The sequence below is a fragment of the Phodopus roborovskii genome, unplaced genomic scaffold (genome assembly GCF_943737965.1).
Source record: "Phodopus roborovskii unplaced genomic scaffold, PHOROB, whole genome shotgun sequence".
NCBI lineage: Eukaryota > Metazoa > Chordata > Mammalia > Rodentia > Cricetidae > Phodopus > Phodopus roborovskii.
Window position 1 is genome coordinate 17,818,260 of NW_026126408.1, and position 22,707 is coordinate 17,840,966.

A 22,707-nucleotide genomic window follows, 5' to 3' on the forward strand; every position below is an offset into this window, starting at 1 on the left:
AGCTCTCTGATGAAAACAGTTCCTGCATCTTGTTCCTTAGTGTCATATGCAATTTGTGTCCACTGAGAATGTAAGTGCCAGGAGTTCATTTGGAGGAGCACAGGGTTAACATTCCTTGGGTATTTCAATAAGCAACTGGCCCAAACACTTCAAAAATAAAACATTACAAAATCAGGACAGAAAACGTGTGTGTGTGTGTGTGTGTGTGTGTGTGTGTGTGTGTGTGTGTGGTGGGGGGGCAGTTTGGATCAAATACCATATCCAAATGCAATGTTACAGACCATGGTTATATTCTGGGTCAAACATTTTTTTTTTTTTAAATCAGTTTTTCTATGGTAACCAGGAAAACCAAAATATGAATTACATGTAAGGTCATGATTATAGCAAGTGAATTCTCATTCACTTGAATATGACAATGACTTTATGGTTATGTGGGAGAATACATTTAGGAGGCACCTGTAGGGGAAGAAATACCCACTTCAGCAAGGTAGCAGAGGTTTTCCCATACCCAAGACTACCATGTAGCTGTATGCCTGGGAGCAAAGTACTTTTAAATGGTCAATTTTTCTTAAAGTGTATGTGTGATAATGCAATATGGCAAGATTTTTAAAATATTGACTCCAGGAAAAACATTTAAAAACTTCCCTGGGCATTTCTAGTTGTAAAAAATTTATCTTTATTATAAATCAGTTTAAAAGTAGCAATGAACATAAAGCAAAGCATGGAAAGATCTTCCATCTTAATCCCAGAGGAGGAGCTAGCCCCAGGTTAGTACTGATCAGGTCTTAACAGAAGGGTATGGGCAGATATGGATTCAGTAGCTATGTTATTTAACAAACCAACAAACAGGCAGGCAGATATGGATTCAGTGGCTATGTTATTTAACAAACCAACAAACAGAACAGGCAATATCAATCCCTCTCCCTTGTGTTTTGGATAAAAGTTCAAAATTAAAACAGCACACTATAACTTATGCTGTTGGCTGGGGAAACACAAACCTAACATCTCCTGAGAAAACAAATGGCTATAGAACATAGGAAAATTTTTCTTTGAATTCCTCTAAGAACTCAAGCACCTTTCATGGATCCCTGATCCATGCAAAGCATGGAATACTACAGCTGCTTTAATGAACTTAATTTTAGGGTATTTTACTACACTATAGACAATGAATTCAGTGTTCTCCAGGGCAAGCACAGCATGGCCTTTGGGATTATTCTGTTCGCCAGATAGAGAAATATGCATCTCTGGCCGATAAGTCATTTCTACATAACAGTTATCTTCAGGTCTGTCCCTGGACCCCAGTTTACAGTAAACAGAAGTCAAACACAAGGATCTATATCATGAATGTTTTATCTTCACTTTGCTCAGTTAGTGATATAACCAAGCAACAAGCACACAGCTATAAGGCACCAGACCCACATCATCCAATAGAGTAGCTAATGGCCAATGTGGCCATGAGCACCTGTTGCGGCTAGTTCAAACTGACTTGTGCTCTGAATATAGAACATACCAGATCTCAAGGACTTACCATAGAACAGAGAAGATAAAATACCATTAGATTTCACATTGTCTGTGAGTTACAGTAACATTTTGGATTTGTTAACTTTTCAATTTCATTTCATTTTTTTTTTTTTTATCCTCTTAGCTACTTTAAACTATGTGAGTTATGTTATATTTTAGACAGGGATGTTGCTGGCTACAAGTAACTCTGTCTTAAAAAACAATCAAGATGGTTCTTTATTTTTGACACAGTAATTAGGTATCTGGGAATCTATTCTAAAGATAATGAGGCTGACAATGAGTAGCAATTGCAATTACATATGGAGGCTCATTGGATCTCCACACTAAGATCCAAATTCCTAGTGATGGGGACCAAGGACATAGAGGAGTAATGAATGGCCCAAGGTTGTATATGGAGTGGTGGAGCTAGGGTCCACTGTCATTTGTACCCAGAATCCTCAATCTCATTTATGACCACTCAAGCTATATTAGACATAAGAGAATTGCCAAAAGCAAACAAACAAACAAAAAACCAAAAACAAAAAAGTTTTTAACACACACATACACAAATTCTGGAATGAAAATGGTTGGACCCACTCCAAATCCATGAACAAAGGCATATTTAATAAAGTGGTATATAAACACAATGCAATACCATGTTTTAAAATTTTTATTTATTTGATTATATATATATATATATATTGGTGTTTTGCCTGCATGCATAGACAGTTGTGAACTGCCATGTGGTGCTGGGAATTGAACTTAGGTCCTCTGGGAGAACAGCCAGTGATCTTAACTGCTGAGCCATCTCTCAGCCCCCATTCTTATTTTTTTCTTAATGAGTGAAAAATTAATATGGGAAAATGGCTGAGATATTTTGTGTGTGAGCCAAACACACAAACCACTAAGAAAACAACAAAAAATGATAAAAAAGAGAACACACACACACACACACACACACATACATCATGGTGATGCACACATGTAGCATTTAGTTCCAGCATTCAGGATGCAAAGGCAGGCAGATCTCTGAGTTCAAAACAGACTGGTCTACAAGTCTGGTCCACGCAGGACTACCTATACAGAGAAACCCTGTATTGAAAGTATCATTTGTGTATAAACATAAAGAAAAGAATGAATATATTTATTCTTTGTTTAATGTTTCCTTGAAAGAGCACAGACATGTGTCTGATCAAATGAGATGTCTGTGAAGAACATTAAATAACAACAGAATGCCATAGATCTTTGTTTTACCTACGTCACAAAGGTACAGATAGAGTCAATGATGATGGTGACAAATGTTAAGGACTGATTCCAGAAAAATGTAGATATTCTTCTACCAATCATTTAACAAAACAAAGAATCAGAACTAATATGATACAGTGGCGTAGGCCAATAAATGGAATATAAGGGAGGTGGAGGTAGGAAAATCAGAGGTTCAAGGTCATCTTTAGCTACATAAGAGTTATGGCTAGTCAGGGCTACATGGAATCACTCTCCTTGGACCCCATTTCTCTCTCTCTCTCATCCTCTCTCTCTCTCACACACACAGACGATAGGGGACACTAATAACAGAATTGAGACTTTACAACATGAACTGGCAACACCCTTCCTTATTTTTTTTATGCTTATTTCAAAGCTGCTTAATTGAGTTCAGCAATTTTATTAAGAAAAACATAAAAGTCTAGAACCCCAAAGCATTCCAAGCCAAATGGTACAGAATGCAGGATGCTCCTGACACCAATATGAGTCCAGGACACATTTCCAACTAGACACAGGGATGTGGCACAGAGGCTTGGCTGGCTGGAGAGGGCTCTCAGCGTTCATGTATGTGATCTGACCAGCTAGCTGGTTAAGTGTGATTGGCTAAGAGTTACTAAGTTGCATGCACTGTGTTAGGTTACAATTCATTTGTCAGGCTAGGGTGCTGTGTACTGTGTAAGGAGGCTGCTCTGGGCTGTGGGCAGGTTTAGACCAAGCTTATTATTTTTTAATGGCAATAACTATTTCCCACTAAACCTAGACTTGCATGTCACTATTTTCTTGGCCTTTTTCCTGACCTGACTCTTTTACATGTCCCATAAACCATGATTTATTTCCTCAAGATTCTATGTCTGATCTATTACCTTTCTCCTCTCATCTAAGGGAATTCAGTAGTGAAATCAGAGTTATGATTGACTTTCCCAGTGCAAAATCCTTGGATCGTTTTTTCTAGCTAACCCAAACCTTTATTTCCAAGCATTTTCTTGAGTTTTCAGATGAAACATATCCCTGGAATATTACATTTTCATACATTTTTTTTCTTTCTAAATAGCTTTCTGACAGAACTCCTGGAGAGCCACCCTACCACAGGCTACTCATCAAGTGTTAAACAATTCATTAAGTGCATTGTAATCACTATTGCTAGTGATATGATTAACGCAAATATCCCTTCTGATAATCATAATCCATAATGTAAGTTGACACTGGGGGGGGGGGAGCAGGGAAATTTGACACCCTAGTTGGCAGCTGCTGGATTCTTCTTTGCTGTCCTGGATTGCCTTGAACAAAATAGCTGTCTGTTAAATCACTAGCCAACCCATCAGTATGTCATGGCCTGCTGTCTCAAATATTACACAGATGCCTTGAGAAAACTACAGGTCAATTACAGCTGCTTTCTCTGCTTCTGAAGATACAAACATAGCCATGATTGTTTCATGATGTTTGTACCAGGCTTTTCCTTATCACACACCTTGGTAAACTCTAGATGGCCCTACAACCAGGTGGCTGAAAGCAGCAGAGGCAGCAACAGGATGGCAAAAGTAAGGAGAACAGGTTCCCAAGAGCCAGAAAAAGCACAGGCTTGCAGCCACCCCAGGTCTGGGAGCTGCTGCTCACAGGGTGAGAGACCCTGATGAAAAGCCTCCAACCCCAGTGGGCAATGCTAGCTGTTGTCAAGGGCTACACAAACACTTTAACACTAGAGGCACCACCTGCTCTTGCTCCCATCTGCCTGGTGCAGGTGTTTGCTGCAGCCTCCACCATTAAATAGGGGGACACAGACGCATTCAGTCAAGCAAAATTACAAAATAGCCATGCTAGGTGTCTTTTTCTTACTTAACTACTTTGCATTTTACCATCTAATTATTCTCCAAATCTGTACCTTTTCCTATTACACAAGCATATCAAGCTTCACTGTATCTCATTTTAATCTCTGCTTTCCACCCTGTTATTAAATCTATTCTCTAGCCCACGAATTAGATGAATTATACAGGTTCCAAATCAATACACACCAGTTTGTATTGATGTGTCACTGAACAACAAAAGGAGCATTTCTTATCCTATTATAATCATAATAACGAGGAATAAAACAATATGGAAATCAGGGAGAAGTCTTACAGAACACTGCATAAAGTGATGATGAACACTGCACGAGTGTATTTCCCAACCTAAACCCAATGGTCCTTTTAAAAGGCAGGAGTCAAGACTCGGACATGGTGTGCTTGCCTGTAACCTCTGCACTTGGGCATGAGATACAGGAAGGTCAGTTTAAGGTCACCCTGGGGTAGATAGTATATTCAAGACTAGCTTGGGTTACAGAGACTTTGTTAACAAAAAGCAAACAAAAATCACAAATACCATTAATGAAGGCAGTGGGTGATTACATCCACTTAAAACCAATTGTCAAAAGGATGTGAGCAGAATCCAAGAAGAACCCATGCAACAGAAATGAAAACATGAAATGTTTAAAGAGAAAGTGATTTGGACCCCGGAAATCAGTTCTATACATGAGAAAGTTTTAATTCTTTCCCTCAGCCAGAGTTAGTCTATGTCTGGTATAGCTGGACATCAGCCAGGTTGGTTCTACAGCAGGATACGAACAGGTTCCATGGCAGAACTTACACAGTGCTCAGCTCGTGGGAATATACAAAGCATTATAAGGTCTACCTAGTCTGTTCCAGAGATGTCCTAGTAATTCATGTAAAACATTATCTCCCAAAATCATCTTCTCCAAGAAATCCCCATTGTCTTACTCCAGTAAATCACTACTGACCACAAGAGTGTCTATAAGATCAGGCCAAGTGTGGTTGGTGACACCTACCAGCCTATAAACCCAGCTATTTGGGAGGTAGAGGTGAATCCAAGAGTTTGAGGCCAGCTTGAACATATTGAGATCCAACCCCAAAGAGAACAAGCTAAATCAGAATATGGTCAAAGGAACACTCTATGTAAAACCCAAGAAAGCTAATATGATAAAGCTGGTGGTTGGAATACCTCATCTAGGGAATTTTTGGCGAAGGGAAACTAAATTCTTTTATGGCTTCTCAATGTGGAAAATAATGTCTAGTCTGAAGCAGAAAGGATGTAAAATTTAGGGCCATCATGAGGAAATCTACTATTTGTTTTCACATTTGAGAAAGCGACCTAGTAAGAATAAGTCAAAATTCTACTTGTCAAGAGTGAGTCTAATCGGAATACTGTAGAGTCCTGGGTTATGAAAGCAATTGGAGCAAATGTCTTCCTAAGGCATTATTTCAAGAATGTGACAATTATATTTCTAATAGGAAACACCGGTATGTAGTAGCCTATTCAATGCTTGCACTCTAACTCATTTTAATAAAACATTCCGGACATCTTGCATTCACAAAAGCTAGCTAAAAATTTGCTAAGATTAATAAAGGGATCATGGTGGTCTTTGGAGGATGGTTTAGTTACCAGAAAGCCCTTATTTCAAAAGTAAAATATTTTTTAATAAGACATGCTTTGGTCTTGCCATCCCTTTCAGTGCCTGTGAGGCGGCTCAGAGTAAGTGTACTTAACTACCTAGGTCCCACTGAGTTTGATCCCCAGGTCCTTCTGTGGAGGGAAATAACTACTCCTGAAAGTTGTCCTCTGACCGCAACACTCCTGCCCACCCCCCCATACATACATACATAGACTATAAGTAACTTCTAAAATTTCCACTTAGTGAAGTTACAATATCTCTTCTAATAAATATCTTTGTGTTTTTCACATCACTTTCTTTTAGAAAACCAAGCCCCATTTTAGGAAGAATGGAAAAACAAAACCTCTGAAAGATTAGGGAGGGACATTAGTGTATTTCCCTAACATGTGTGACAACAGCTACACCCAGTGGACAGAATTAGAGTAAAGCTTTCTAGCCATACTGTTTATAAGGTCAGTTCAGAAATAGCTCTCCTCATCCCCCAATTTGTATGAACTTCTAGAAAAAGGCTACCTTTTACTTAAGAAGGTACTCCTTGGGAACAAAAGCCTTAGGTCACAAGCCTGACACAAATATCCAGGACAATTTGGTGTTAAAAAAAACAAACAAACAAACAAAAAAAACAGCTAAAATAAAACTCTCTAAGCAAGGAAAGAATGTACAGATACTTTATTGCTCACCTCTCACACAAAACACACCTCCACTATTTCCTTTCACAGCTTGACAGTGTTTACATATACAAAAACCCGGCAGCAAGCATAGTGATTTCAGTAAGGATATGGAGAGTGATTCAGCCAGGCTTTTGTCTTCTGCAGCAATGGTAAAGGGCCTCCTGCAAAGAGCAGGACCAGGTCTGACTTTGTAGTGCATTTCCATCACAAAAAAGATCTCTTGTCTAAAGCAAACTAACCTGCATTTGCTTGAGCCAGTGGCATTAACACGTGGTGCATAAAACAGATTTCTGCTTGTCATTTCTTCAGGCAAATTTCAAGTAAAAACAAGGTTGAAGGAGGAACTTTGTCTTGGATGGATGCAGGTCTATTTGAGTTGCTATACTTAATTGTTTACAGATACTAGAGTTCACAACTTAGTTTGCTTTTGTTGTCTTTATGGATTTTGGCTGTGTTCATGGTTTTTGGAGGAGCATATGGTATAGTATTCCACCAACAGGATAAGGCTACTGAATGTGTTATCTGCAAAAGAGCTCTTGTAATAGGAACTGACCCAACAGGTGTGTCACAAAGCCATGTGACAAAACCTCTCTGAATAAAATGCCAATAAGGGGCAGAGCTATGCTTGGAGAACACACATCAGAAAGATAGTTTAAGAAAAACACACATGGGTTGTTAATATGAGGAAGGGTTCCCAGCAGTAAATGTAAAAAAAGTCTAGGCAAATCCTCATTTTCAAAACTTGCATATTGAAAACATGAGAACTATTTTATTCAAGTAATTTCTTCAAAAAAGCATGTATGTTCTAACTGGTCAATTCAAGGCAATTTAAATTGCCTTTAAAATTTGTTTTTCATAGAAAGGAGAGATATGTTTCTTAAATAAACAGTGTTATGTAAAACTGTTTAATAATAAAAAGAGAGAAAATCGAATGAAGACCATGGTTGTCCCAAGCAGGAAGTTGCCTGCCACCTGTGGTCTCACATTCATTCAGAAGATGTCAGATTCAGGGTTCTGAAATTAAGTTTCTATTACTTGAGCTCTAGCAAAACAGAAGTTTCTGTAGCCTCAACTAGTATAATGTCTTCCTTGTCCAAATCCAGAATGACTATACTGATAGCCTCCGTGTTGGAAGTGCTGTTCAAACTGGCCTCCTTGGTGGTAAGTCTGGCTTCCTCTTCCTCCCCAGCCTCCCCCCTGGCCTCCACGTCCACCCCGGCCTCCTCTACCACCTCTTCCTCCACGACCACTGCCTCGATCCCCATGGTGCCCACCATCTTGGTATCTATTGTCCTGCTGGTATCCGCCACCTTGATACCCACTTCCTGTATATGAAGATGTTTGGAAACCACCATAGCCACCACCTTGATAGCCACTGCTGTGGCCTCCATGGTACCCACCAGGCTGGAAACCTGAATCTCGGTAACCACCATCCTGGTAGCCACCTCCACTTCCACTCCCTCCATCTGTCCAGCCTCCTTGGTGTTTATTTCCTCTTCCTCCCCCTCGGCCACCATCATAGCCACCACGTCCACCATGGTCATAGCCACCACGTCCACCTCTCCCTCCTTGTTCATGACCTCCTCGTCCTCCGTATGAGGAATGTTCATAACCACCTCTCCCTCCTCCTCGGCCTCCTGCTTGCTGCTGGGGCCCATCTTGTCTTTTCTGCCATGGTGGCATCTCTGGGGGTGGAGGTTCAATTTCATTGGGTCGACCACCTCTGTCAGGCACCCTGCCCATTAATACCTATGGAATAAGAAAGTTATTTTAGATATCTCATTTTACAGGCAAACAAATGTGAAAGAAAATCCAAAGTGCTCTTAGTCACCTTATTGATGGCACAGGCAGTCTTTTCCCTTATGGACCCGCTGCTTGTCCTTAAAATCTTTGACAGGTCTTGTCTAGCAGCCAGAAGATGAGCAACAGAAATGTTACCTTTGGGAGACAAGACTGAACGCTTTGGCTGGTAAACCTTAGCTAATTTTTCTGTCTGACTCTGTTGAAACAAAAGTGTTCAAAGTCAAATGTTAATCTTCAGAATGGTGCAGGAAACACTACAACTAAAAAAGTTCAAGGTAAAGATAAAGATTTACTAGGTTCCGAATAGTATGGAAAGTTTGAAACTCAGCTGTTTTCTGCTCTTAACAACTATCTTGTTCAAATACAGCTGTCAGTTGTTGACACAGCAGGGAATGGAGGCTGGGCTTCCATGGGAGTTTTCCTCAGGGGTTTAGGGAGTGTGTCTACAACAATGATTTCGTGTACCTTAGCTCTGTCAGACCAGCCAAAGGACTGTACAGTGACATCCAAACGTTTGATTAGCAGCTTCCTCCGGACTTCATATTCATTGGCTATGGCTTGGTTAATGGCTTCTATCTTTTCCTGAAGCAAAATTTATAAAACCAGTTAGAATTTACACACGGGCTTGACCTTGATCCCTTGTTCCTAGAGGAGAAAACTGCTGCTTTTACAAGTGACTCCCAGCATCCACCACCCACGGTTTTCCCCACAGGCTAGTGTATCAACTGCCAGTGAAGTGACAGGATAGAGAAGTTAGTCTCAACACAGTCATATATATATAAAGCAAAAAAACTTTTGTTTAGCTTTCCCATAATTCACTGTGTGAAGTTGGCTCAGCTCAGTCAGATCTGGCAATTAGAAAATCTTCATTCACAGAAAACTTCAATTTATTTGATAAGTACATGAAATAGTTACAAATTATAAGGTAAATGCTTTGAATCATACACAAAATTTTTTACCACAATGGAGGTTCCCCAAATGATTTCAAAGATGTCCATGTACCAAACCATGAATCAGAAAGTATAATTTATATCAGGTGTAATCACAGAACTTGGAAGGCACAGACCAGGCAACTGCCGAAAAGTGTGAGGCCAACTTGGGCTAGTGTACTGACTTAAAGGATGGTTGGTTTCTTAGGACGGTGACTCAAGAGGGTCAAGACTCACCCAGTGGGCTGGTCCCATCGTCTTCTTCAGTAACGGCTTTCCCACATGATTAGGTGGAACTTTTGCTAATGTTTCCTTTAACTGACACAGAAACAGATCAATGAATTAAAAAAAAAAAAATCTACAAGTACTATGCATCTTCCTTATTTTCCCAACTCCCATCATATCTTGCCATTAGAAGAAGACTCCTGACAGAGACAAAGGTGGAGGCGGTTTTGAAACATAAATGCAAAGACCCGCAAGGTGAGTGAGACACTGGCTTGTCCCACTCCTTCATCTAGAGAGGTATGGATCCTTCACTGGACCTGGAACCAACTGTGCCTGACCCCATGGGCAATGAAGGAGCATTAGCTGAATGGATGAATGAACATAGAATACGAACTACAGATAGATACATGGCCATGCCCCACAGGGAACATGAGTCCAACAAATATTCAGACTGGAAGAGACTTTATACAACAAATATCATTGTTCTTTTATTTACTCATCCATTGTTTTAAATTAATATTGCTTGTTCCACATATATGTATATAGAAATCAATATTCTGTTGATAATTCTATTTTCAAACTAAATTAAGTTCATAGCCAGAAATTGAGTTTGCCAGTTGGAATATAGACAGACCCAAAACAACCGGATTAGAAAACAGAACTTATTAATGTCCTTTCTGCCCAGTCAGCAGGGGTTAGCACAGTAACAATGATTAAAATTGAAAATTGTCTCAAAGTTCAAGCATCTTATTAAGGACTTAAGAATCATAATTATTTTTACATTATATCTAGCTTACTTCAGCTTTTAAACCAAAATATTAAGTTTTGTCTTCCAAAAAGAAACATGTCAATGTTTAAAAATAACAAAAATAAAAAGCCCACTAAAATAATAATTTCTCTTTAAAGCATCTAGGATTTAAAACCAAAAACTCATTTATTAACATTCCTTATTAATACGTACATTAGGTTCCCATTAAGAGAAATAAACTTAATGCTTCATTTCAAACAAAGGTAGGACTATGCCTTTAATACGCTACAATCGGTACTAAAGGTCTTACTTTTTTCTCAATCCCGCTGAAGAATTGGAACATAGTTATATTGGCTGGAGGTTTGGACATTCCTAGAGCAATACATATGCCTTTCAACTCTCGAAAGACCTCACTACCGCCTCCTTCTTGAGCTTTTTTTGGAGGAGCATTCACACAGAGCATTCTGGCAGCTTCTAGTTCTGAGATGAGGTATGCTGAAGTAAACAAAATGAGATTTCAAAATAAGATACTACAGTTAACAGCTGTTAAATCTGGAGTCACAACTCTATAGACCTAATGATATGTAACTTTTAAAGCTGCAAGAATGGACAGAACAAGAAATGAAAACCACTTTTACCTGCTAATGACATAACATATACGCTGCTTATGTGACTTGGGTATTTATACACTATTTACAGATTAATAAGATTAGGCAATACTTCGAAACCAGAGTCCAAGGTTGATCACACCTAAAGATCTGGATTCTTGAATTCGACCATGCTACCTCCAGAACAGGGGCTGGCATCTGTTAAAAATCTTGCACAAGGTGACAGACAGATGGCCAATTTTCAATGATTATTCACATTGAGCCACTTCTAAGCATGATGACAAAACTACCCTGCCCACTCTAATAATTAGTCTGTCTGGAACTAGTATGAAATATTTTAATTAAGTGTGAAGGCAGTGAATTTCCTAAAGGTCCTCTCTTTCTCCAATACCCTATGTCACCTCCTGGGTGCTCTTTCATCTTTACCCTTCCCACCTGCCCTATCTCTCCACATTCCTCACCTTTTCCCCCCATTAACAATTGCTTCTGCTTCTCAGTATTTTGTCATGTGTGTGTCTACATGTATGCACTCCACAGCACATGTATGGAGTTGGGAGGACAACTTGTAGGACTTAGTTGTCTTCTCTATGTGGGTCAGGGTGTGAGCTCTGATGGTCGGTCTTGGTGGGGGGAGCCTCCACTCTCAGCCATCCCTTTGTGCTGAATGTCCTCTTGGGAGTTGTTTAGCCTGGTATAATGAGGGCCACATTCTCAGGTAATTTGGCAGAAGGCCTAACTAAACAGTGAACATGCCTGTAACTGTTCCAAGGACATTTCCAGCTAAAACATACCATTTCCAAGCAGTCAGCAAAGTTGCCTTCTACTCTTTAGGAAGGTATTTTCTAAGTCATTCGGTCCTATCAGAAACACCAAAGTGTGATCAGCTTGAATATCTTACTTGCTATCCCCAGAACAAATGGCCGAAGCCAAGGGGGTCATGATTTTCTCAAGTCACTTGAGAAGGCATCAATTCGTGTTCCAAAGTAATAATTTCAGCTAGTTGCAGAGGCCATTCATTCCATGTGGCTTTAATAAATCTTGTAGGTTCCATGTAGCAAGCTGTACGTGGGTGTTAAGACAATGAAAACAGTAAAACCTTGTGGTTATGAAAATAACTAAAGCTGTTGTAAACAGGTTTTTGCCAGGACCCTGTCACTCTTGCTCTCTCGTATGTCAATGGCTGTTTTCCTGCCAAAAATACTAGAGTTGGGTAGTTGCCACTAAGATCCCATAGTCTGCTCAGCCAGGAACATTTAATGTCTGGCCCTTTAAGGAAATCTGCCAACCCTTGTTCTAGAAAATCATATATGATTTAATAATACACTGATTGTTTAAATTTGGGATGAGCTAGTTCAGGTACTCATGAAATTAACTAATAACCAACACATCAACAAACTTTAAAGCAAGTGACATGTTCAAAGCACTAGAAAGGCACCAGAGACTATGAAAAAGAAATCCAATGATCTGACAGTCTAGTTAAGTATCAAAGTATCTTTCCCTATTCTAGTACGAACTCAAGCCAGACTTGACTTATACACGAGTTACGCTGAGAAACAGAAAGGGCCAATATAAACAGCCCAGAGTGCCTACACCTAAAGAGTATTCTATAGTGCCAGTTCAAATGAAGTTTGTTCATTTTTCTATTAAAGTAGAATGTGCTCAACGATTCAGATTAGTGAGGCGGAGTGCTGGAAGGAAGAAAACCCTGGCATCAAGGTGTGACAAAACTGACACTTGGCAAGATGAGTAATAATTACACAGAGCAGCAATGAGTACGTGTATGAAATAGTACAAAGAAAGTGGTTACAAACTAGAAGGAATATTGAATAAGCCAGGTTGCAGTGACAAAGAGAAAGACAAGGGACTAGGTGAGCAAAGGATCTAAAAAGCCAGTAACCTTTAGCTGCTTCAGTTATTTATATGGAACATGTCATTACACACTCTTGATAAGCTCATAAAGTCAAGTTTATAATTATGACACAATTCTAAAATAGTATAGTCTGTCCAGAAAGTGGCAAGGAGTTAAAGGCCCTTTATAAAGATTTAACAGTCAATGTGTGTTTTTTTTTTTTAAGTGTTAGTAGGAAAAAGCTGAACTTTGAGTTCTGTGGAATACTCAGCCATCCAGGGTCACTGCCAAGCAGCACACAGTTGTTAGCTTCCTATGCAGATAATGTCAGTGACTGAATGAATGTATAAAAGCTAGATAGAAACATTGGTATCTAAAGCAAGTCCTGACTCTGCCTACATATATGCCCAGCAACAAACACTGGACAAAGGAATGTTAAGAAACTGTAGACATTTTAGTGCCTAAGCATAATAGCTACAATACATTTCCCCTTTAAAAAATAAATACATAAGCAAACAAATAGTATTTTTCAGACACCACAGTACAGCTACAAAAACAAAACAACTCCCTAGACTACACTTGTTATAGGGCATTCAGTTAAACAAAGCCAAATCTAGCTGAATTCCAGAAGGTACCCAGAATCTGAGTTAGGATTATTGTTTGTGCTTACTGGAAGTTCATACACAGTAATACAATTTATGAGTTTACTGTCTATATTTCAGGAAAAGAGACAGTTATTAATATGTTTTTAAGAGACATGGAAGGAAAGGACTTCTCTTAAAAAATGATTTCCCAGCATGATTAGTAGGTAGAGTAACCATTCAAGTGCTGACCCTGCAAGCTTAGAAACAAAACCAAACCCCACTTACCAACCCAGAGAACCATCAGTAAAACAGAACACTTTCACATTAGCATCATATTAGCAAGGCTTCTCCCCTCCACGGTTTTGCCCATCTACTTAAACGTGTGCATTTGGTCTAGAAAGCACGTTAATGGTGACACAGTGGCCTGGCACTCCAGCTCGTCCACTGGTCACAGCAGGGGAGGCAGGCATTTCAGCTAGAGGAGCACCACAGCCAGGGAAGAGCATCAGTTATCGAAACACAGTGCCCCTGGTGTGCATGCAGCCACCAGCTCCCAGCTGGAAATGTAGGGAATTCAAGTTACAGTGAAACTACAATAGTAACAACCCATACATCACTCACGGAAAACAGCACAGCTCTATTCTAGTAGCCATGTACTTACTGAGCAGGAGAAGGCAGTTCTTCTGAACAAGAAGGCGCTTGGTTACATCCCCCGATGTCAGAGAAGGATACGGGCAGTTCATCTCCCCAAGCAGCCCACTCACCTCAAGCTGGAATTCTTCAGCTTCACTTGGACCTTGAGAGAAGTAAAATAATTTCAATAGTGTCAGTCACAGGGTGGAATTCTCATTAGGCTTTCCTACCTTGGCTCTTCCTGACCCATCCTTCCTTACACCACTACAAATACCTTTTATGGTGCGCATTAGGCTAGTTTCTTACTTAACAATTAAAAATTATTCTTTATTGTTCTGTGTGTGTGAGAGGTATGTCGGGAGTACATAGGCACTGAGGTCAGAAGACTCTGTGGAATTGGGTCTCTCCTTCCACCTTTATTGTTGGACGCGGGGACCAAACTCAGGGCACTAGGCTCTCATGGCAACTGCTTTTCCTGCTGAGCCACACCTCACCAACCCTACTTGATCATTTTTAATGGCACCTACTTTATACCTCCTCCAGTTTTCCTGCCTGCTTTTAAAGACTTCTTCCTAACTGTTCAAGTCTGCCTTTCCCAATCACAACCATCGATGCACTACTTCCACAAACACTGGTTCTCCTGGGCCACACCTGTCTCCTCAGCGTCTCAGGCAAGCCTGTGTCCTTTCTACTTTTGAGCCTTTATCTAAGCTATCACTGTGACTGACAGGGTGACTACATGCTTTTCTATTAGCACACCTCTCATGCAGCAAAGCCCAGTGGGCTTCTCCTCTAAGCATGCTTAACACATTGGTTTCTTCCCTTGGTGAACCACAAAGGCAAGAGTTTAATTACTGTAGCAATCACCAGTTGTTTCACTTGTATCTAATATTTCCAGTTCACAGAAACCGGAAGGCAGCAAACATGACTTAGGGCTCTATATTCCAATAACATGCAAACAGAGTTTGAGGTTTAGTGGGCAAGTCAAGAGGGGATATGGATGTTGTCTTCACTGTTTGGATTGTTCTCTATACAGCATCACAGATGGGTAGAAATTAAGTGTTGGAGCCATTTTTAAGATCCAAGTCCATTTTCCCACCACATTTTTCAAACAGTGACTTGTCAACCCTAAGGCTCCACAGACATCAATGAGAGGCAGCTGGGAGACGAGGTAGATGAGAGGCGAGCACACCAGTGTTTTATCAGATATGATAAAATCATCCCAGATTTCCACAGGCTCTTTTATAGACGGCTGGGGAGATAAGGAAGCCCTGTGCTTTATAAAGATGCCCTCCCTCTACATAAGCAGAGTAAATCTTATCTGTTTATGTGTAGGCTTCTGTAAGACCCTGTTTTCAAAGGGTTCTACAATTTCTGACACAGTAAGTGACTGAACGCCAAAGTGGTTAAAAACACAGGTTCCTCATCTTCTCCTGGATTGAATTCTAGTTATGTAACCACAGGCAATAAATTAACTTCTTTGGCTTTTTGTCATTGAATGTATATCACTAATAAAATCTAACTCAGAGCTGCCCTGAGGTCTAAATGAGTTAACCTGTGCATACTGCTTTAAATACAAGAAATAAACATAATATCTGCTATCATTATGACATTAGATCTTATTAATTGAATTGCTCCAGTGGTATAGTGCCTGATCTGTTGAGGCACTGGGTTAGGTCCCCATACTCTCTCTCTTCCTCCCTCCCTCTCTCTCACCTACCCCTGACGAGGTACTAGATTAGACCCCCCCCCACACACATTATCTCTTCCTCTTCTACCCCTGATGAGGTGCTAGGTTAGAACCCTACATATACATACTATCTCTCTCTCTTCCTCCTTACCTTTCCTACCCCTTGCTAGAACTGGACACAATCAACCTGCACAAATATACTAACAATCCAGGTGTGTAATCCCAGCACTCAGGAAGGTGTTATAAAATTTCCTCAAACCAGCCTGAGCTATGAAAGGCAAAAGCTTGAGCCTCAGCAAGACCCTGTGTCTCCAAAGTACCAAGAAACAAAGTACACACAAGCAAGCAACACTGAGCTCTTCAACATGGGATTAGTGGGGAGATACTGTCCCAGGGGTATACTAACAGGCAGATATTCTTATTTGCTATCCATTAGAACTTTACCTATGGCAGGAGGAAGCAGAAGGCCAACTGTCAGGTTCCAAGTTCATGCAGAGTCAACAGACAGAGGTGTAAATGTCAAGAAAACAAGCAAATATAAGAGTGCTCTCAGCCCTATAATCTGGCAGTGCTGCCCCTGGCTGTGCTGTACCTAATGGTAGGTTCCAATGACAGGAAAGTGTTCCCATTCTTCCCAAGCAAGTAGTGATGGGAGATGTCCTTCTGTATATATGTTCTCTTATTGGTTGATGAATAAACACTGTTTGGCCACTGGGTGTTGGTGATACATGCCTTTACTCCCAGCACTCGTGAGGCAGAGGCAGATGGATCTCTGCGAGTTCAAGCCCAGCCTGGTCTACAGAGCTAGTTCCAGGACAACCTCAAAAAAAAAAAAAAAAAAAAAAAAAAAAAAAAACCAAAAAACAACAAAACATTGTTTGGCCAATAAAGACAGGAAGATAGGCGAGACTACAAGACGAGGAAATTCTGTGAAAGGTAGGCAGAGAGACATGATGAGGAGATGACATGTAATGGAGGAAGGATTAACAGGTCCGGACCCTTCTCTGGTAAGATAAGACCATGTGGAAATACTTAGATTAATAGAAATGGGTTAATATTTAAGACAGAGCTAGCCAGTAAAAAGCCCTAGTCATCAGCCAACAGTTACATAATTAATATAGTGTCTCTCTGTGTTTATTTGGGACTGAAGGGGCTGCAGGACTTGGTGGGACAAGAAAACACCAGCAACACAGTAGAATTAAAGTACACACACTTTACATGGTTCTTGGATCTTGCAGACCTAAAAGAACATCCCAAATTCTACTAGCCACCAGTTCAGGATCTCACAATTCATGTTTCACAAAATGCAGACAATAGAGCCCGGGCCTATCATCCCAGCTCTCAGCAGGTTGAGGCAGAAAGGTCATGAGAAAGGCCAATGTGTGCTACATAGTGTGCGAGCCCTGCTAAAAATACTAAACTAAATAAAACTATGGAAAGCACATACATTTTGTATTTATATTCTATTTTCTGTTTCAATAAAAAGGTCTTTTCAGCATCTGCATATATTGTGGTGTGACGGGTGGAGTTACTTTATCCTTAAAAACAACATAAAAAAGCAGTGTGTGTGTGTGTGTATGTATGTATGTATGTATGTATGTATGTATGTATGTATGCATGCATGTATGTATGTGCTGGGGAGCACAAGGCTGTGACATGTTTCTTTATGGCTACAAAACATTGAAAATTGTAGCTCTGATATTAATAGTGACATTCAGCATGCCCTGATATTATTTTTTAAAGTGAAGATTTACTTACTGTTAGTTGCTTGTACATTTTCTTCTAGTTTACAGAGGACTCTTAGTTCCGATACCAGCCAAGCGCAGAGTTTGGTAAACTCGGGAGAAGTGGCTCCAGCCGAGACTGCCTGTAACAGTGCGCCATCATCCAACAATGGGCCTTTGTAACTGGTGAATAAGAAACTACATATTAGAAGAAAGTCAACATGGCATGTTGCAGGTAAAATTCATCTATTGTTCTTTTATGTAAAGAAGCAATAATTTAACAAAGTATAAATATCAACCCTTAACCTTGTAAATATTTGTTTAAAAAAAAAGCACAATACATCATTAGAAAAATAAAGAAAAAAATGGTTCTGTGGTTAAGAGATTTGGTTGTTTTTCCAGAGGACATGGGTTCAATTCCTAGCACCCACAAGACAACTCACAATTGCTTGAAACTGCAGTTCCAGGGGATTCCATCCCTCTTTTGGCCTCTGTGGGCACAAGGCATGTGTTACACATATATACATGCAGGTAAATAGTCATAATATATACAAAACTTAAAATAAAAAAAAAATAAAGAAAAGGAAGTCAAGCTGAGCATGGTGCAACATGTCTGTAAAGTCAGCACTGGTAAAGCTGAGAAAAACTGGAGCCTATACTGAGATCTACATAGTGAGACAAAATAAATCAAACACAACAACAAAGACACCCAACCCAAAATAGAGGCACAAACAGTGACTTCAATTTATGCCTTCAAAACACGTGAGGGCTGGGGATGTGACTCAGTTGGGAGAGTGCTTGTCTAGCACCCCTGAACCCTGGTTCAAATCCCAAATCTTTATAAACTGGGCATAGTATTGTACTTTTGTAATCTTAGCAATAAGTAGAGCATGAGGATAAAAAGTTCAAGGTCATTCCTAGTTATTCAGAGTTCAAAGCTTGCCTAATATATACAAGACACATAGAAGCCCCATGATTATCTGAGGATAGTTAATAAACAATCATATATTAGTAAATAATGAAAACTTCTACACACTCCTGCAAGCTCATCTTCGGGGTTTACTTTCTTTCTGTAACCAGATTAACTATTAAACTCTAGAGACTTATACAACAATCATGTCAGAAACAAAACTGACTTACCCTAGAAATTTCTTCCAAACATCAATTACATTTTATTTTTGGTGATCTGCTTTGAACCTTTCCAAGTAATTATTTATTTCATAAATGTGTAAAAAAAAATTTTTAAAGACCTAGTCTCATGCTGTCGTGGCATGAGAATTTAAGAGTAATCAGGACTGGGTGCTATGGCTCTTACATGTAATACTCAAGAAACCGAAGCAGGGAAATCAAGAGTTAGAAGCCAGCCCAGGTAACTTAGCAAGATCTAAATCAATCAATCAGTAAAGTAACCTTAAATAATACATTGTTGGGCAGGTGAGATGGCCTGGCAGGGTTAGGTGCTTGCCACCAAGGCTTGATGACCTGAGTTCAATTCCTGAAACCTGCAAGGTACAAGGAGCACATCAACTGAAAACTTGCCTCTGACTTCCACAAGTACACCACCCACATGCACACCAATAAGTAAATGTAATTTTTTTCTTTTTCTTTTTAAAGACAGTAGTCTTTAAAAAGACTACATGGCCCTTGCTATGTAGATCAGTCTGGCTTCGAACTCACAGGGATCTGCCTGCTTCTGCCTCCCAGGGAGTAAAAATGTATGCTGCCACACCCAGCGTAAAAAAATTAACAGTTTAAGATTATATTCTTTTAGCCAGACAGTGGTGGTACACACCTTTAATTCCAGAACTAGGGAGGCAGAGTCAGGCGGATCTCTGTGAGTTCGAGAACAGCCTGGTCTACAAGAGCTAGTTCCAGGACAGCCTCCAAAGCTACAGAGAAACTCTGCCTTGAAACAACCCCCACCAAAAGAAAAGATTAAATGAAATACTGAATAAAAATAATGTTATCAAAGACATACATTAAATAGCCTTAAATATCAAAGACATACATTAAATATCCTCAAATATCCATTTAGAGGTATGGATATGGTAGAGAAATTGCATGTTGAGATTCCTTTAAAATACGCTTACATATGAAATGGATTAGAATAAAACAAACTTCCATACACAGAAAAGGCATTATACATCATCCTGCAACTAGATCACAAAGAATAGGGGAGCTGGAGGATGGCTCAACAGTTGAGAGCACTTGTTGCTTTTACAGAGGGCCTGGGTTCAGTTCCCAACACCCACACTGGGCAGTTAACAACTGTAGAGAATCCAGTTCCAGGGGATCTGGCTCCTGTTTTTTGCCTCCTCAGGTATCCGGTATGCACATGGCATACATTGACATGCACATATATACACATAAAAACAAAACCAAACATGTCTTTATTTTAAAAAAAAATCATAGTAGACATATTTAGAAGCCCAGGTCTAGAAATTTCTCCTCGTGTTATACATTCACTCAATAGTAACTACTAAATTCCTACCATGTGCCCATGTGCGACTTTAGAGATAAAAGATAGTATTCAACTGCAATTTTGGATGAATTCCTTAAAAATACATATTAATCTACTAAGGGTGACTTAATATTTGAAGCAACCAAACTAAGTTACAATTTTTTTAAATGTTCAGAAAACCCATGGTTTACATTACAATTCGACTCAGCTATTTATCTGAGGGCAAATATTGCAGGAATAATTTGTTAGCCAGACAAGAAAATCACCATTGGGATAAAGGAACAATAATACGAAGCAATTCCATCCATAGCTGCTGGTCAACTGACTTTTACCCAAGAATATCCCTCTCTTCTTGATCCACTTGTTCAACACTAACCTCTTCTATAATGTCATTTCCTTTTAAAGTGAAGGGAGCCTCCTCAGTCCTGCTCAGAGCTGTCATGTGAAACTCCCTTCCACATGCTTAGACCCTGAGGGAAGACCCACACTGGCATACACCAACGGTCCCTCAAAAACATTTACTAGGTGAGCAAAACACACTTAGACACCCACTGAAACAAACCCATTCTGCAGAGCATGACTTCCTTACGGCTTAATGCAGGAACTAAGTTGCCTAATGTCTGGGTCATTCACAAACTGTGTTTTAAAAAAATGACAATGGTGACCTCACTTTAACGAGGACCTGGGTTCAAGTCTCAGCACCCACATGGAAATTTAAAAAACTGCCTATAACTGGTTTCAGGGAATCTGAAACCTTCACACCAATGCACATAAAATAAATTAAAAAAAAAAAAAAACCAAAAATGAATATCCAAGTCACCGAAAAGCGTAAAAGGTTACACTTTGATAAATACATACATACATATGTATGTATATTTAAAATACAACTATCCAAAGGGTATGGGGGGGTTCACACTTTTAATCCTAACTCTCAGGTGATAGAGGCAGGTGGGATCTTTGTGAACCAGATCTACATAGCCAGGATATATAGCACAACTCAAAAACAAACAAAAAAAACCAACTAGCTAAATCTGTGTTGATTTTCCCCCTGAAGTAGTTAACCTCAGGCAAAAACTTAATCATACAGTTCTCTCTCTTCTCTCTCTCGATTTTTAGAAGAAGAAATTCTAGGTTCTCAAATTTGAGCACCTTGATCTGCACGACCTAAGGAGATAAGCCTTATTTCCAAACTTCTAAACACAGGCGACTTTACGACTGGATAATTATCAGAGGAGAGACAAGATGAAAAATAAGTATGCTGATTTTTGGTGGGTGAAGACGACCCTGGAATCCTGGAGTTGAACCAGGCTGTGCTTGGGGTCAGGAGTCACTGTCTGTGATCCCCGAGGTGGTGAAAGGTTAGGTGCACAGTTGGGCGGGCACGAGAGATTGCTGCATTGCCCAGACTTGCGCCTTTGAACGCCTAGGCGCATGCAAAGATGACCGAGCAAGCATTTTTTTGAGAGAGGTGGGGTGGGGGTAGAAGCTCAAGACAGGGAATAGGAAATCTTGGGGGCAAATAGGAAAACAGAGATAACTTTGGCAACACCAAAATGTGGGAGTAGGGTGGGAGGCAAGAAGAGCTCAGAGAGTGGGGGTGGTGAGAACCGGAGCCCAGACAATGACACGCATGACTGACACACGCTGCGGGTAGCCCGGCTGCAGGGAGCACCGGGCAGGACGTGAGGCGACCGAGCCCAGCTGGCAGGGCAGGCGCGGACGTGGCACTGGGGTCCCAGGGCCAGCGGGAAGCCACAGCGGGAGTGGGGGTGCGGCGTGGAGAGGCAGGTGGCTCCGACTGGGGCGCCCAAGGAGTTCCCGGGGCCCCAGCAGAGTGAACTTGGAGAAACTCATGCCCCCGTGGTCTTACCCTAGATCTTCCAACGACTCCAAGATGTCAGTCTCCATGAGGTCACACTCCATGCTACTGTGGTATTCAAATTTCCGAGTCGTCAAGCTGCCCTCTCGCCGGCAACGCGTACACTCGCGCATGCGCTCCTTGCCCGGAACTTCCAAGTCGACAGCTGGCGCCTCACTCGCTGCACTGCGCATGTTCGGAGCGTGCGCAAGCAGTTTGGTTCCGCCCATCGCCCCACCTCCCCTGCTGAAAATGGCCCGGCCTGCGCACGCGTAATATTAGATAGTGAAGCTGGCTGCCCTAAGAAGGGCAGGAAGACTGGCGGCGTGGCAGCCGGACTCCCGGACCGGGCCTGGAGGCGCCGAGCTCTTGGAATGCGCATGTGCACAGTTTTGGGCGAGGCGAGCTCCAGAGGCGCTTGAGGCAGGTGGAGCTCGGTTCTAGGACATGAGCTGTGGAATTGAGGCTGCTCGAACTCTCATCTCCAGCGGGTCACCCTGCAAGAAGGGCAAATTTGTGTGGCCTAGGGCAGGAGTAAATGGGTCGAGAACAATGAACGTCAGATAAATGCGTCTTGATTTTTTTTTCAGAGGAGCCTCAGTGTTTCAGGGTTACAGAGGTCTCTAAGTTCCCTTGGTATGGATGCTTCAGAAAGTTGTGGGAAAATTTTTCCTCTCTGTCTTTTTGAGCCTGTTCCATACACCAAGCGTTTAACTTTA

The 22,707-nt window shown here is 40.7% G+C and overlaps 1 protein-coding gene across 1 annotated transcript; it reads right to left on the reverse strand.

The window, feature by feature from the left end:
- Positions 1-6,859: 6,859 nt before the first annotated feature.
- On the reverse strand, positions 6,860-22,166 carry Fam98a (family with sequence similarity 98 member A). The gene is made up of 8 exons (XM_051181875.1): positions 22,001-22,166; positions 17,704-17,852; positions 14,284-14,418; positions 10,892-11,076; positions 9,846-9,926; positions 9,145-9,261; positions 8,708-8,875; positions 6,860-8,625 (listed from the first exon to the last, which is right to left on the reverse strand). Exons 1-8 carry the CDS (start codon positions 22,120-22,122, stop codon positions 7,945-7,947), a joined length of 1,638 nt encoding a protein of 545 aa, XP_051037832.1. The 5' UTR covers positions 22,123-22,166; the 3' UTR covers positions 6,860-7,944.
- Positions 22,167-22,707: the final 541 nt, after the last annotated feature.